General features: G+C 38.0%; 1 protein-coding gene across 2 annotated transcripts in view; it reads right to left on the bottom strand.

Moving 5' to 3' along the window:
- SLC16A7 (solute carrier family 16 member 7) overlaps positions 1-13520 on the bottom strand; it is a 130996-nt gene that overhangs the window by 51304 nt on the left and 66172 nt on the right. For both annotated transcript variants that reach the window (XM_045588199.1, XM_036456382.2), the window contains exons 2-3: positions 7314-7445; positions 3086-3329 (exon numbers count right to left, since the gene is read on the bottom strand). In XM_045588199.1, coding sequence (XP_045444155.1) covers positions 3086-3299 — 214 coding nt within the window. In that variant the 5' untranslated portion in view covers positions 3300-3329; positions 7314-7445. The remainder of the gene's footprint in view (positions 1-3085; positions 3330-7313; positions 7446-13520) is intronic.

Below are 13520 nucleotides of genomic sequence, written 5' to 3'. Positions count from 1 at the left end.
GAAGATAGGGCCAACGACCCTCTCTAAAATGGTGGAGTCTTCCGAGCCGTAACAAACACATCCTCAGAAAAACAACGTGCAGTCCTCACAGATACTGGCAGCCCCAAATCTTTAAACCATGTTCACATTATCTTTTGATAAAGTAACAAAGCTAAAGATTGCACTAAAAGGTAATCCTGTGGAATCACTGTTTACAAAATAAATCCTTGTTTCCATTTTTTTTTATTTCTTTATTGATTAAGGTAAAACAATATGGAAAGTTTGAATTTAATATTTTCTGCCTCTACTTAGTGCTTTATTAATGGGGTGACCACTCTGCTTGACCTATTGCTGAAATCTGTTAGAAGTCCAGGAGACCATATGGACAAGCAGATGGGTTGTGTAACTTAATGCCGTTACTCTAAGAATGAAGTAAGGGATAAATATCATTTGCATTCCTGCCCAAACTTCCCACATACATATTATTAGCTTCATTTTTTAATACGGACATCAGAAGGGAAGATAATACCTTGCAACCAAAGCCCAGATGCCAACTAATTACTACAAGAAACTCCAGCCCTGACATCATAGGCCAGGCCTCTGACCACACTCCGTCTTACCCAGTGACCCCACTGTGGTGATTAATAGCTCAAGTGCTAAGCTCTAATGAGTGTGTCAGATCTTAGATGTTCGATAAGCTAATGCAATTAGCATTATGTTGAATAGGATATTTTAGTCACTTGGTAGAGAGATTCACACTTTATAGTAAATTATATGCCTTTTCACCTTATGGTCTTTGGATTTATTTTATAATCATCATTCTAAAAGGCCTCTCTATAAATAGATATCTTTCAAATATTAAAGAAAAAATAAACACTTTCTGCTTCCACCGAATGGAGGATGATTGTTAAGATATCGGGCTCTATCTGAGTCTCACTGGATGCTACAGGAAGCCTGCATTTCCCAGCAACCGTAGGCCCTGCCTCTAGGTAGGGAGGTATAAGAGTTCCAACCAGTGGAATGTGTACAAAAATGACATTTTTTTTTCCTTCCAGATCTGGCCCCTAAAATAACCCATTGATCTTCCATGCTGTCTGCATTCATCCTCTGTCCAGATGGATGGAGCAGATTTAGGAATACTACAAAGCCTTACATGGTGGCATAGCCACTGGATGAAACACTGCTTGAGAATGCATTGCTTGAGCAAAATAAACTAGTATTGCCTCAAGGCACTGAGACTTAGAGGTTGTTTGCTTAAAACTAATAAAGTCAATTAAGACTTGATTTAATTAAAAAGTTATACAAAATTTTTCCTGCTTATGAGTTCATCAACTACCTTCTCAACATAAAATTATGAATATAAAGGATCAGAATTCTAAATTCAATAGAAATGTTAATTCACTAAAGGAATCTGTCTCAGTTGTATTTAATGTATTTAACATTAGCACATTGTGGAGCTCGGGACAAGATGACTGTGTGTTGCTTTAGCAAATCATTATTAAAGAACCCTGACCCCTAGGATAGAGAAAGAAAACCTGAAGCACAGTATCTACTACTTCTACAGTCATCAGAAATAGCAGTCATAAGCCTTAAAGCAACTTCCAAAGGAGAAACTCAGAAAGTGTTTTAGAAGCAGAATTTTTCAATGACATAGCCAAATAGCATTTTTAAAGATACCTATTGCTACTGGGGGAAAAATGCATCAATTTAACATAACCAAAAGGATATGGGAAACATATACTGAATTAATGTAAAATTGCTAACATACAGAAAAGTGGAACACACACACACACACACACACACAGGATTACTCGGGGATAAAAATTTTACCTTAGTGTGCAACAGACAATATACTAAATAATAATTATTATATCACTAAACAAATGACTTTGGTTGGGCAAAGGCCTGAATTAGGTCTGTCATTTTCTTCAGGCAAAGAGGGAGACATGAGAAAGGCAGAATAGCACAGTGATGAAATGTTTGGGGTCTCAATTTCTATCTGCCACTAATGAGCTGTTTGAGTTGGAAAGACTTTTTTTGTTTTCTCTCTATATCCTTAGCTACAGAATGGAGAGAAGTTCATACTTATTGTATAGATTATTAAGAAGATTAGAGGTGACACACGGCAAACATTTAGAGAGGTCTTAGCTAAAATTTAATACTAATAAATATTGGATATTTTTACTAATGATATAGTTCAATCACTATGAGCCACATTATCCTCACCTTGAAAGTAACAAATTGCACTAGATGATTTGTATGAGTACTTTAAGCAGTGTATTCTGATTTTTTACCTGTCTCTTAAAGTCACATATACCATTAAAAAATGAAAACTCAAATCTAAATATTTTAAGAAATTATTTTAAGAAATTATTTTAAAAACATCTATAAGACAGTCTGGTCTGCTGCTGAAATTGATTTAAAGAAGATAGTTGGCATACAAAAGCACCAATTCATTTCTATCTATACATACATAATTTTTAACACTCAGAAGTGACATGGTACTTTGATTTATTCATTATCCCTCATGAATACCCTCATTTGAATATGAAATGTAACAAGATAATTGTCAGGCAACGATTTAAATTTTAAGGTGTCATATTTAATGAGTACTACACGGATAAAGAATTATTTCTATCATGCAAACCTGAATGGGTCCAAAGGTACATAATTACACTCCATTTTCACAGCTTAAGGTGAAGGACTTCTTTGGCTTATCAACTGTCAACAACTTGAGTTTCTTTCTTTCAGGAGAAAACATTTCTACTAACTGTAGCAATCGTAAGAGATGATAGAAACACTGGAGAATATAGACTTTATTCCAAATTAAATGGACCCTTAGAAGGTCTATGATTTAGTAAATCTTAGTTTGTACAAAGAAATCCTTATCCAAACAAATATTCTAGTAAGACTTAAAATGATGTAAATAGTTTATGATATTGAAGCAATAAAATTTAAAATTCCCTTCTGATTACCAATTTAGTTGATTTTAAGTGGTTCATATGTAAAAAGGGCTCTAATATATCAAGATGCTACATGTACCACATTGTAGGGTAGACAAATTGTTTTCTTAATTCAAAATTATATTTATTCAAAAGAACCTTACCTCCTCCATACATCACCGCCAGCATAATGGAAGATATCCATGCTATTTCACTGTAGCTAGTGCTGAATATTTGCTGAATTTCTTTGAAGAATACTGTGATGGCTTTGGGGAATGCATATGAAAATCCGATGGAGATAAAAGACGCTGCAACCACTACCCAACCCCATCCTCCATCAGGAGGTGGGTTTGGTGGGTCACCTGCAGATGGTGGCATTTCTGCTCTTCTCTTTGAAAGTTGGGTAACCTGTATTCAAATAATGAAATACAGGTTTAAACCCTATGTTAATTTTTACATTTCACTCTTGATCACATTAAAATAGTATTTTCCAGTTACAGCTACAGCTATATAATTTTTCATGAATATTATTATCCTTGTACTCAGAAATTTTTCAGAAAAGGTACTTGAAAAATGAAATGAGGTATGTAACTTTGACTGCTGTGTGCTACGACTTGAAAGCATTTAATTTGTTTATGAAAGCAAACATTACTTGAAGAGAAGTTAACATTTCAGATCGTTACTGAAGTACCAACCAAAAAAAATAAAATAAAAGCAATCTCAATCTGATTTCTAAGTATAAAAAAAAATTGAGCTAGCATCACTTAAAACTGAAAAAGAAATTTAATCCAAAATGTTTTGAGGTTTTTATATAACCATTTATTAAAAAAAAACACAAAAAAAAAACACCTAAAGTTACTTAAAAACATTTCAACATAGATCTGTTTTCTAAACCTATCTATACTAATAATAGCCTAGAGCTGTCACGATCTAAACAACCAGAGAGATGACCAGTCACCTGTAAGTGCATGGAGCACCTTTCGGTCCCTCTCCCACAGCCCACAGGCTCCTATCACAGCAGGCTGGAGGCGGGAGGGGGCGGGGACATGGAGGCAGTGGGGTGCCCAGGACAAGGGTGGAAAGCTAGGCCATTATCCTCTAGCCCGGGGCCAGGCCAGAGGTCTAATGGCATCACCACTGCCACCGTGGCTGCAGATCAGGCCCAGAGAGAGGCCCGGGGAGAGAGGCGGGGTCTGATCAGCGGCCCCAGTGAAGGCTGTGGATCAGGCCCAGAGATAGACCCAAAGAGAGAAACAGCTGTCAGTGTGGCCTTCTGGATTTTTCAGAAGAGCCAAAGGCTGCCTAAGAAGGGGAGCTTTTTATGCTGACTGGCATAGAAACAGACCGATCTGAACCAAATCTGGGTGAAGTGCGAGGAGCCAATGGCTGCCTGAAAGGCCGATCTTTTGATGAGGGCTAGCATAGAGACCGACCAATCAGAACCTACTCTTGGTGAACTGCAAAGGCAAAGCCTAGGATGGGGGCTGAGGAGGTGTCTTAAGGGCAACAACAGCCTTTTGGTGTAAGGTGTAAGAAAGCAGTTCAATTTTTTTAATGACCAGTTTGGTAGTATAGTGCATATGACTGGCTATCAGCTCATATATAGGGATTATGTGTTTTTGTCTGCCAATAGTATCTTCTCCTGCTGAAAAAGCTTCCCCACCCCCCCATTTAAGCAACCATATCCTATATAATCTATCTATATTGCTAAAAGGGTAATATGCCAGCTTCCACACTTCCCACTTCCTTCTGGACAAAACCATGGTGGTGGGGGCCGAGGCAGAGAGGACAGTTAGGGGCAAGATATGGCCATGCAGGGGAGCAGTTAGGGGTGATCAGGCAGGCAGGCAGAGGCAGAGGCAGGGGCGATCAGGCAAGCAGACAGAGAAGTTAGAGGTGATCAGGCAGGCAGAGGCAGAGGCAGAGGCAGAGGCAGAGGCAGAGGCAGAGGCAGAGGCAGGGGCAGGGGCAGGGGCAGGGGCAGGGGCAGGGGCGGGGGCAGGGGCAGGGGCGATCAGGCAGGCAGACAGAGAAGTTAGGGGTGATCAGGCAGGCAGGCAGGCAGGCAGGCAGGCAGGCAGGCAGGTGAATGGTTAGGAGCCAGCAGTCCCAGATTGCAAGAGGGAAGTCCGATTGGAAGGGGCTGAGAGAACTGCCTGTGCATGAATTTCATGCACTGGGCTTCTAGAAAGATTACAAATTGTACGGTTCTATTGATCTAAGTTAATTTTAACGCATTTCTAAGTTGAAATTGCATTAAAATTAACTTAGGTCATGTTGAAATTGCAACCATATAATTTCTAATCTTATAGGTTTAGAAAAAATTGTGAATGAAACGTTTTATATATTTTCTGTAGCAATATTTTCTTAGTCAAATGAATAGTACTTTATTGTTTGTTAAAAGACGGGTACTGTCTTTTTGGACATGCTGGGGAACATAACTGTTTGCTTTATGGTCTAGAACACACATGTCAAACACAAGGCCCGCGGGCCAAATCCGTCCCGCCAGGCCTTGCAATGTGGCCCGCACCGCACTGTCATCACTGCACTCCGCTGCGTTCCATCACAATGACAGTTTATGACTGTTCAGTAAACCATTCGGCCCGGGATTTAGGCTGGATTTTAGATTTTGGCCCCTTCTCTGATTGAGTTCGACACCCCTAGTCTAGAACAACCCACTCTCCTGTGGAAACAATGATCATACACATTTCAAACAATTGATACTAAGTTACAAACAACTTTGTTCCCTAATACCAATGTTTGTTTGGATTATGGAACTTTAATACTAAATTCACTGATTAGTTCCAATAGTTTTTGGCAAAATCTTCAGGTTCCTATAGAATAAGGTCATGTCATCTGTAAACAGAGACAATTTCACTTCTTCCACTCCGATTTGGATGCCTTTGATATTTTTTTTCTTATGTAATTGGTCTGATTAGGACTCCCAGTATTTGGTCACAGTTTATTTGCCCTGTTCTATTAATTGATACACGCTGATGACATGAAAAGATTTGAATGTCTTCTGTATATTTACAGTCTGCTTTTGTAATAATGTTTGCTTTCTTGGCAATAACCAAAATCATCTATATATTTAATTTGAATTTTGGTTTACAGCACAGGAGCACTGGATATAATGCATTTTTAAAAGTATAAATACTTAAGAATGAAAGAGAAAAAGAGACATTGTATATGAGTGTTAAATCAGCCTTTGAAAGTTGTCTGAAGAATCTGAATTTACATATTAGTGAAGTTTGTTACTATATTTTAAAGTAGTTAAATTTCTTATTGCCTGAAAATATCTTTTTTTAAAACATAGAGGAACACTAAAGAAAATACCAAAGGGCATTTATGTGGACATCTACTTTGTTTTATTACCAGAGTGTAAAAATAATTATGAAATTTAAGGTCCTTATTCTGCAATTTTCCTGCTTGTATAAAGATAAAAAAATTCTTTCATTATTAATTCATGAGTTTAAACTCTTGTAGCTTTTATTACATCTGCTATAGTAAACCCTTAAAAATACAACTGGATGATTTATTTTTCAGTCATTTCAAAAGTCATAACATTTCTAACTAATTTTAATTCTATATTTTTAGATAATCATATCAAGTGAATAATACTAAAATTTACTAACATTCAATTAGGTTATAAATATTAATATTAAAATTTACTAATGAGCTAGGTTGATGTTGAGATTTCCATTTTACAGATAAATATCTATGCTCATAGAAGAAGTGAACTCATTGCAGAAACCCCAAAGTCACAGTTTAATTCCTGGTCAGAGCATATGCCTGCGTTGCCAGCTAGATTTCCAGTGAGGAGTGAACATAAGGCATCCAATCAATAATTCTTTCTCATCATTGATGTTTCTACCTCTCTTTCCCTCTCTCTTCCTCTCTGAAATCATTAAAAATATATTTAAAAAAAGAAAAAGTGAAAGCATTATATGGTTGAGAGCTGTATTTTTTTTTTCTTCTTCTCTTTGCACAATTTAGCAGTTTATCTTAGTATATGATCTTGTAGTTGTTCCCCCCCCCCCCAGGATATTTCCTTAATTTAAATTGTAACCACATACTACAAATTACAAGTCACTATTTATATACACTTCCTTATCGTCTATCTGTTTTGTTTCTTCCATATAAATTAAAATCTGATGATACCTTAACTGAATCATTGTGAAGTAAACCCAAGACCAATTAACCCTTGAAAAATTATACTTTCAAGTTTGTCACCTGTTCATATTAACAATTCTTTCGATGACTAATAGTCAAGGTCCAAATCATACACATGCATTGGCCTCATTTATTTTCCCATGCACAATTCTATAATATTCTATACAATTTATGGCTTTTATTTGTGGGCATAATCAAGAAAACAGAGTATAGCTTTACCTGTTGACAGATTCCCACTTGAACAGGCTTCTTTGGTTTATACGTGGACGTGGTAAATCCAGTCACTATTCCTCAAAGTGTGGTATTTGAAGGCAATAGAGAGGAAGCGAGGTAGAACAGACTCCGGATTATCTAAAGAAATAGAAAACACAGGTTACATGTATAATTGAGTTCTACAAGCCTCATTTGAGCCACTAGCTATCACTCGTTCCAGTACATTGTGACCAAGGTTTAATAATGAGCAAAACTGAATATACACGATTGGGCAAAAATAGATTTATAGTTGTGAGTATGCAAAACACAAAGTTTATTTATGTATTATTATTTATTAATTTTGTATTGTTTTCCATATAACTGTAAACCATTTTGTCTCATCTTGCATATATCTAGGTTTATATTTCTTTGCCAATACATTAAAAGGACTACTAAAGTATGAACAAAATGTGCATGAACAAAAATATAAAATAAAGATTTAGTTTTTAAAACTATAAGCAACAATACAGATTATATATCCACCAGTATGAGAAGGAAACTTTTTGGCATTCATTTAGTGTAATTCGTTAAAGAAAATACACAAAGACAATGAAAATAAGTAGAAAGTTTAAAAGTATTAGACATACTATCAATAATACACATGTCTTACAATGAGACAGACAGGGTCATGAGAAAAGTATTTTAGGAGTCCTCTGTTTTAGAATTCATACTTCTAATCAAGTCTGGGCTACAGATGAACCTGCTAACCCTCCCTAATACATTAAATACCTTTATTTCATCTTAAATCTGGTGATGAATGTGTAGCAGCTAGTATTTAAGAGTTTTTTTGGTTTGGCCCAAACATTCCCTTGCTTAGATTAACACTAAGAAAAAGTCAACTCTTCCTATTACATAACCTTTTGCCTGCTTTGCATCCAGGGTCAGCTGACTTGAAGTGGTGAGTGAAAGCCAACCAGCTGCCAGGTCAGATTAGGTTGGACTGCGTTCTAGTAGCCAAGTCAATGAGAGACTAACTGAGTAAAATGGCACGTTTTCACCTAAAAGAATTAATATGCTCCCTTGTCTGCTTCCTCTTTATTATATAAAAGGATATAGGAATGCCAAATTAATGTACAATGTTTTAAGTTTAGGTGACAACTCACCCAATTTTATAACAGAAATTAAGCTGAACCAAATATTTTCTTTTTCCAACACATAACTGAATTAAAATTGGAATCTAGTCCTCGAAGGTTGTTTGTTTCTTTTAAGTGGACCATCTTTTAAATCCTACTGACTGATTAACTTTTGACAACTAGACAAGAGAGGTATCAATAGTGCCTGGTCCACAAAATGTCAGTAACACAAAACCTATTTTTAGATGTAAATTATAGATGTAGTTAAAGGACTCTGAAAATGTTAATTATAATAAGGGTCACACTAACTAAAGTTGTTTTTATAATGGGCAAATTAGGGAAAATAATATGAACCAGCTTGGAATTATTTATGAAAAATTAGATATTGATATCCCATACTAAACAGTTTCCCTAATACTATACTTTTAGAATTTTGGAAAGACAATTATAGTGGGCTGAATAATGACTGCCAAAAGGATGTTAATGTCCTGTCCTAATCCTCAGGTCTGTAATATGCTTTGCAGGTTCCTATACACTGAATATTCGTGTTCCCCCAAAATTCTCATGTTAATATTGAATCTACAATATGATGGCATTAAGAGATGGGATATTTGGAAGGCAATTAGGTCATTAGAGTGAAGAATTCATGAATGGAATTAGTACCCCTATAAATGAGGTTGCAGAGAGCTCCCTGAAATACTTACAAATGTGAAAGTGGCTTTGGAACTGGGTAACAGGGAGTTTTGAGGTACATACTAGAAAAAGGTTATTGCCTGTAAATGGACTGTTGAGAGCAATTCTGGTGAGAGCCCAGAAAGAAAAGCAAGAGCTATAGAGAGAGTTTAGATCTTCTTAAAAGAATACCTATCATCTTAAATAGAAAATGGTAGAAATACAGAACATAAAGGCCATTCTAATGAAGTCTCAGATGGAAATGAGGAAAATATTATTGGACAATGGGGTTAGACAGTGCTTGTTATAAAGTGGAAAAGAGCTTGGCTGAATTATGATCATCTTCTAATGTCTACTGTAGAAGTTGTGATGAAATTGGACATGTAGCCGAAGACCATTTCTAAGCAAAATGTGGAAAGGAATGGCATTGATTCCTCCTGAGAGGAAGAAGTCAGAAGAGAGCGAGCCCAGGGATGGTCAGTTGCAAAAGCGGAGCCACTGCCCAAATCAAAGGAACTTGTTTCTTCAAGCTCTTCTGGCAGTGATTCTGACAGTGAAGTTGACAAAAAGTTAGAGAGGAAAAAGCGAGTTTCTTCAGGAAAATCTATAAAGAAGGCAAAAAACCGGTGATGTATGAGGAATGGCAGCATAAGGGCTCAACTTTTCTTTTCTCCTGGACATTTCAACAAGTTAACCATCTATAATGGAACAAAGAAATCCCTGCTCAACACAGATGCATACCCGAGAGACCTGCACACTGAAACACGTAAAGGTGGGCAACCGGGATTAAATGGGAAAATGAGAGGAGAGAACAGCTCGGGGCTCGGCCTGCATGGAGAAGGAAGAAAGTTGGCAGGAGCAGGCACTTCCCTTGGCAGAGTGGGGGAGCAGAGAGCTGTGGGGCCAGAGGGAGCAGGCAGCCCAGCAGGGTGAGCGTGGGGCAGTGAGAGAGCGAACATCCCTGTTTCAACATTACACACTGTGGCCAAGACATGGAAACAACCAAAGTGTCCCACAAAAGAGGACTGGGTAAAGAAGATGTGGCACACATACACAATGGAATACTACACAGCTGTAAGAAAGGATGGAATAGTGCCATTTGCAACAACATGGATGGACCTTAAGAACACTATGCTAAGTGAAATAAGCCAGTCAGAAAAAAAGCGAAAATTGAAAAGCTATGATTTCACTCATATGTGGGAAACAAAACTAAAACTCATGAACACAATCAGCATCGTGGTGGCTGCCAGAAGGGGGTGGGGGAGAAGGCGGTCCTAATATAAGGCGACAGGAAAAGATTTGACTCTGGGTGAGTCATAAAATAAGAAGCAAAAGTCTACTGAAGTTTCCAAGAGCCTATCACCTTCTAAACAGTAGAGATAATGTTTCAGATTGTGAAAGTTAGGTCTGTCAGCGTTCACGACTTGAAAGGAAAAGTCCTAACTGATATTAGAGAATGTTGGATGGATGGAGAAAGTGACATGAAACAAGAAGAAAAGGTATTTCATTTCCTTAAATCCCAAGCAATGGAGCCAGCTGAAGGATCAGATTTCTGACATTGGTGATGTATTAGGAAACTGTGAAGTCAGAGCCATATAAAACTTGTACTGTTCTAGTTGTTTTGACCTGACTTTTTACATTGGTTTCTCTTTTTCAATCTTTATTGTTGAAAGTATTACATATGCCTCCCCTCCCCTGCCAAATTTACTCTCTTTCAGCTTACTCCTACCTCCCAGGCTTTTGTTTTTTAAATGTTTTTTTTCCCCCAAGCTATTGTATATTTGCATTGCAGAACAATTTGTAAGAATTCATTTTTTTAAAATGTGCATTATTTAAAATGTACAAAAGAGAAAAATAAATTAAGGCAGAACTGTTAATCAAAAAGGAAGCAGCACTTAAGTATTTGGAAAGTTCTCAGACCATCCATACTGAAAAGAATGAGAACGTGTGGTAAAAAGAAAAACACGAAAGGAATGCACAAAACACCATTCCGCAAGATTAGTCATACATCTCTACAGAAGCGGGAGCTATTATAAGACATAGAAAAATAACCCCCAAGACAATTCAGAAATCCTTGAAATTGTTCATCCCTCACGGAGTGCCAGAGCCCCAGGGGCAGTGTGGTTTCAAAGGAGGATCTGTCTGGGCATGGTGGAACTTTGGCTCTGCTCTCTGCACTCCAGCACGGAGCCCCCGGGCTGCCCCAGATTCAGTTCTAGTGGTCCCGAGTATGGGGTCATTGTGGTCACCCCTCTGGAGGATAAAGTTTCATGGTTTTACAAACTCTTCCACCATCTCTGTCTGCGTGCAGAATGCTAGACCCATAGGGGCATGGCTGTCTCCTAGATTTCAAAAGATGCCTGGCAGAGCTGCAGGCTTTGGAACCCATAGATATCAGGGGCAGGGGCCAGGCAGAGGACTGCTGCAGGGGTGGGGCCCTGCAGACAGCCCTAAATAGGCCATGCCCAGGGAAGCCCTGGAGAACCAGTGGACTTCTACCCGGGAGAGTCATGGAGGTGAGACTACAGCCCCAGTGAGTCCAGAAGGCAGAACATGCAGTCAAAGAAGATTATACTTAACCTTTTGACAATGTTGTTGGCTCTTAAAGTTTAATATTGGGTTTAGGGCTTACTTAAGATCTGTTAGCTTACTGATAGGGTCTGGCTGGACAATCAAGACTGAGTGAGATGGGCCGAAACCGGTTTGGCTCAGTGGTAGAGCATTGGTCTGTGGACTGAAAGGTCCCAGGTTCGATTCCGGTCAAGGGCATGTACCTGAGTTGGGGGCACATCCCCAGTAGGGGGTGTGCAAGAGGCAGCTGGTCGATGTCTCTCTCTTGTCGACATTTCTAGCTCTCTATATCTCTCCCTTCCTCTCTGTAAAAAATCAATAAAATATATTAAAAAAAAAAAAAAAGAAGAAGAAGAAGAAGACTGAGTGAGATGGATTGGACACACCGTGGAGCCTTCCTGCAGTCCCTCCCAGCCCCAACTGTGCACCAGTGGGGTCCCTCAGCCTGGCCTGCATCCTCTCACAATCTGGGATCCCTCAGGAAATGTCAGAGAGCCATTTTCGGCCTGATCCTTCAGGCCAGGCCGAGGGGCCCCATTGGTGCATGAATTCATGCACCGGACCTCTAGTAGCTAATAACAGACAACTCATGCTACACATATCTTTTTCTCCAAATCTCTTGTCCCAGAACCCCAACTGCACTGTGTGCATTCTCTGGCTTTCAAGATACCATAGCAAGAGTATTATGAAATATTTTGCTGCTGCCTAACACAATTTATCATTCTTCTTATCTTCTCTAGCAGGGTCCTGACCACCAGCTGCCCATTACTAAAACCCAGGCTATATGTTTGAGGATTTGTTTTACATGCCCAATCTGAGGTTTTGTTGTTCTATCTAACTATTAGTGGGAATGCTGACTGATGCAGCTACTGTGGAAAAGAGTATGGAGTTTCCACAAAATATTAGGATTTACAACAACAGATATTTATTTCCTTTCATGCCACTTGGTGGCTATGGATTAGCTATATCATTGGTTGGCTCTGGTAATTTGGCAAATCTCCAAACATATTTTTATTTTTAGGGATCTAGACTAAAGGGACATGTTTATTGGAATATAAGGACTTTAAGTATGGAGCCAAAACATTAACATGTATTTAAAGCTTACTCTTGGACATTTCGTATACTTCATTGGCTTTTATTTTATTGTCATACTAGAGGCCCAGCGCATGAAATCGAGAGAGGTCCAGAATCCCACTGCCATGGCTGTGGAACCAATCAATGCACCTCCTGATGACTGGTCATTTGGTTACAGTGTTACGGCTATTAGCTTTTTATACTATACATATTTTAGCTCAAAGTCAGTGGGTATGGAAACATGAGAAGCATGGGTAGGAGATAAATGATTATGAACAAAAAACACAATTTAATTTCATTTAGAAGACACAACTAATTACTTGATTAAGTTCCTAAGAGTTCCATAGTTCTTTCCTTGTTTTAGAATCCTAACAAATACCATTTCTCTAAATTCACTGCGTGGTTCATTTTAATAGATTCCAGCTTTAATATCCTCTTTATAGACTTAAATCAGACACTAGTAAATTCTTTCAGTTTGCAAAATAGTGGGAGTGTTGATGAAGAAATGATCAATGCTGTGGTCCCAAAAGGTCTAATACACTTAACTTTTCTATAATAAAATCTATTATATAGAGACTCATACATAACTGAGTTACTATTTTCATTAGAACCAAATACTTAAAAAAAAAAAAAAAAATACTGTTCAAAGAGTTACACTATAAAACGTGCTACCAGCCTGAATATAAAGGAATAGTGACTGCTGGAAATATAAAATGGCCAAGTGATTAGAATGACTCAAGTGTCCTGAAACTTGCTTTATGTAGTACAGAGATACTACACTGAA

Source organism: Pipistrellus kuhlii, unplaced genomic scaffold (assembly GCF_014108245.1).
Source record: "Pipistrellus kuhlii isolate mPipKuh1 unplaced genomic scaffold, mPipKuh1.p scaffold_m20_p_3, whole genome shotgun sequence".
NCBI lineage: Eukaryota > Metazoa > Chordata > Mammalia > Chiroptera > Vespertilionidae > Pipistrellus > Pipistrellus kuhlii.
This window is presented reverse-complemented; position numbering and strand designations above follow the sequence as displayed.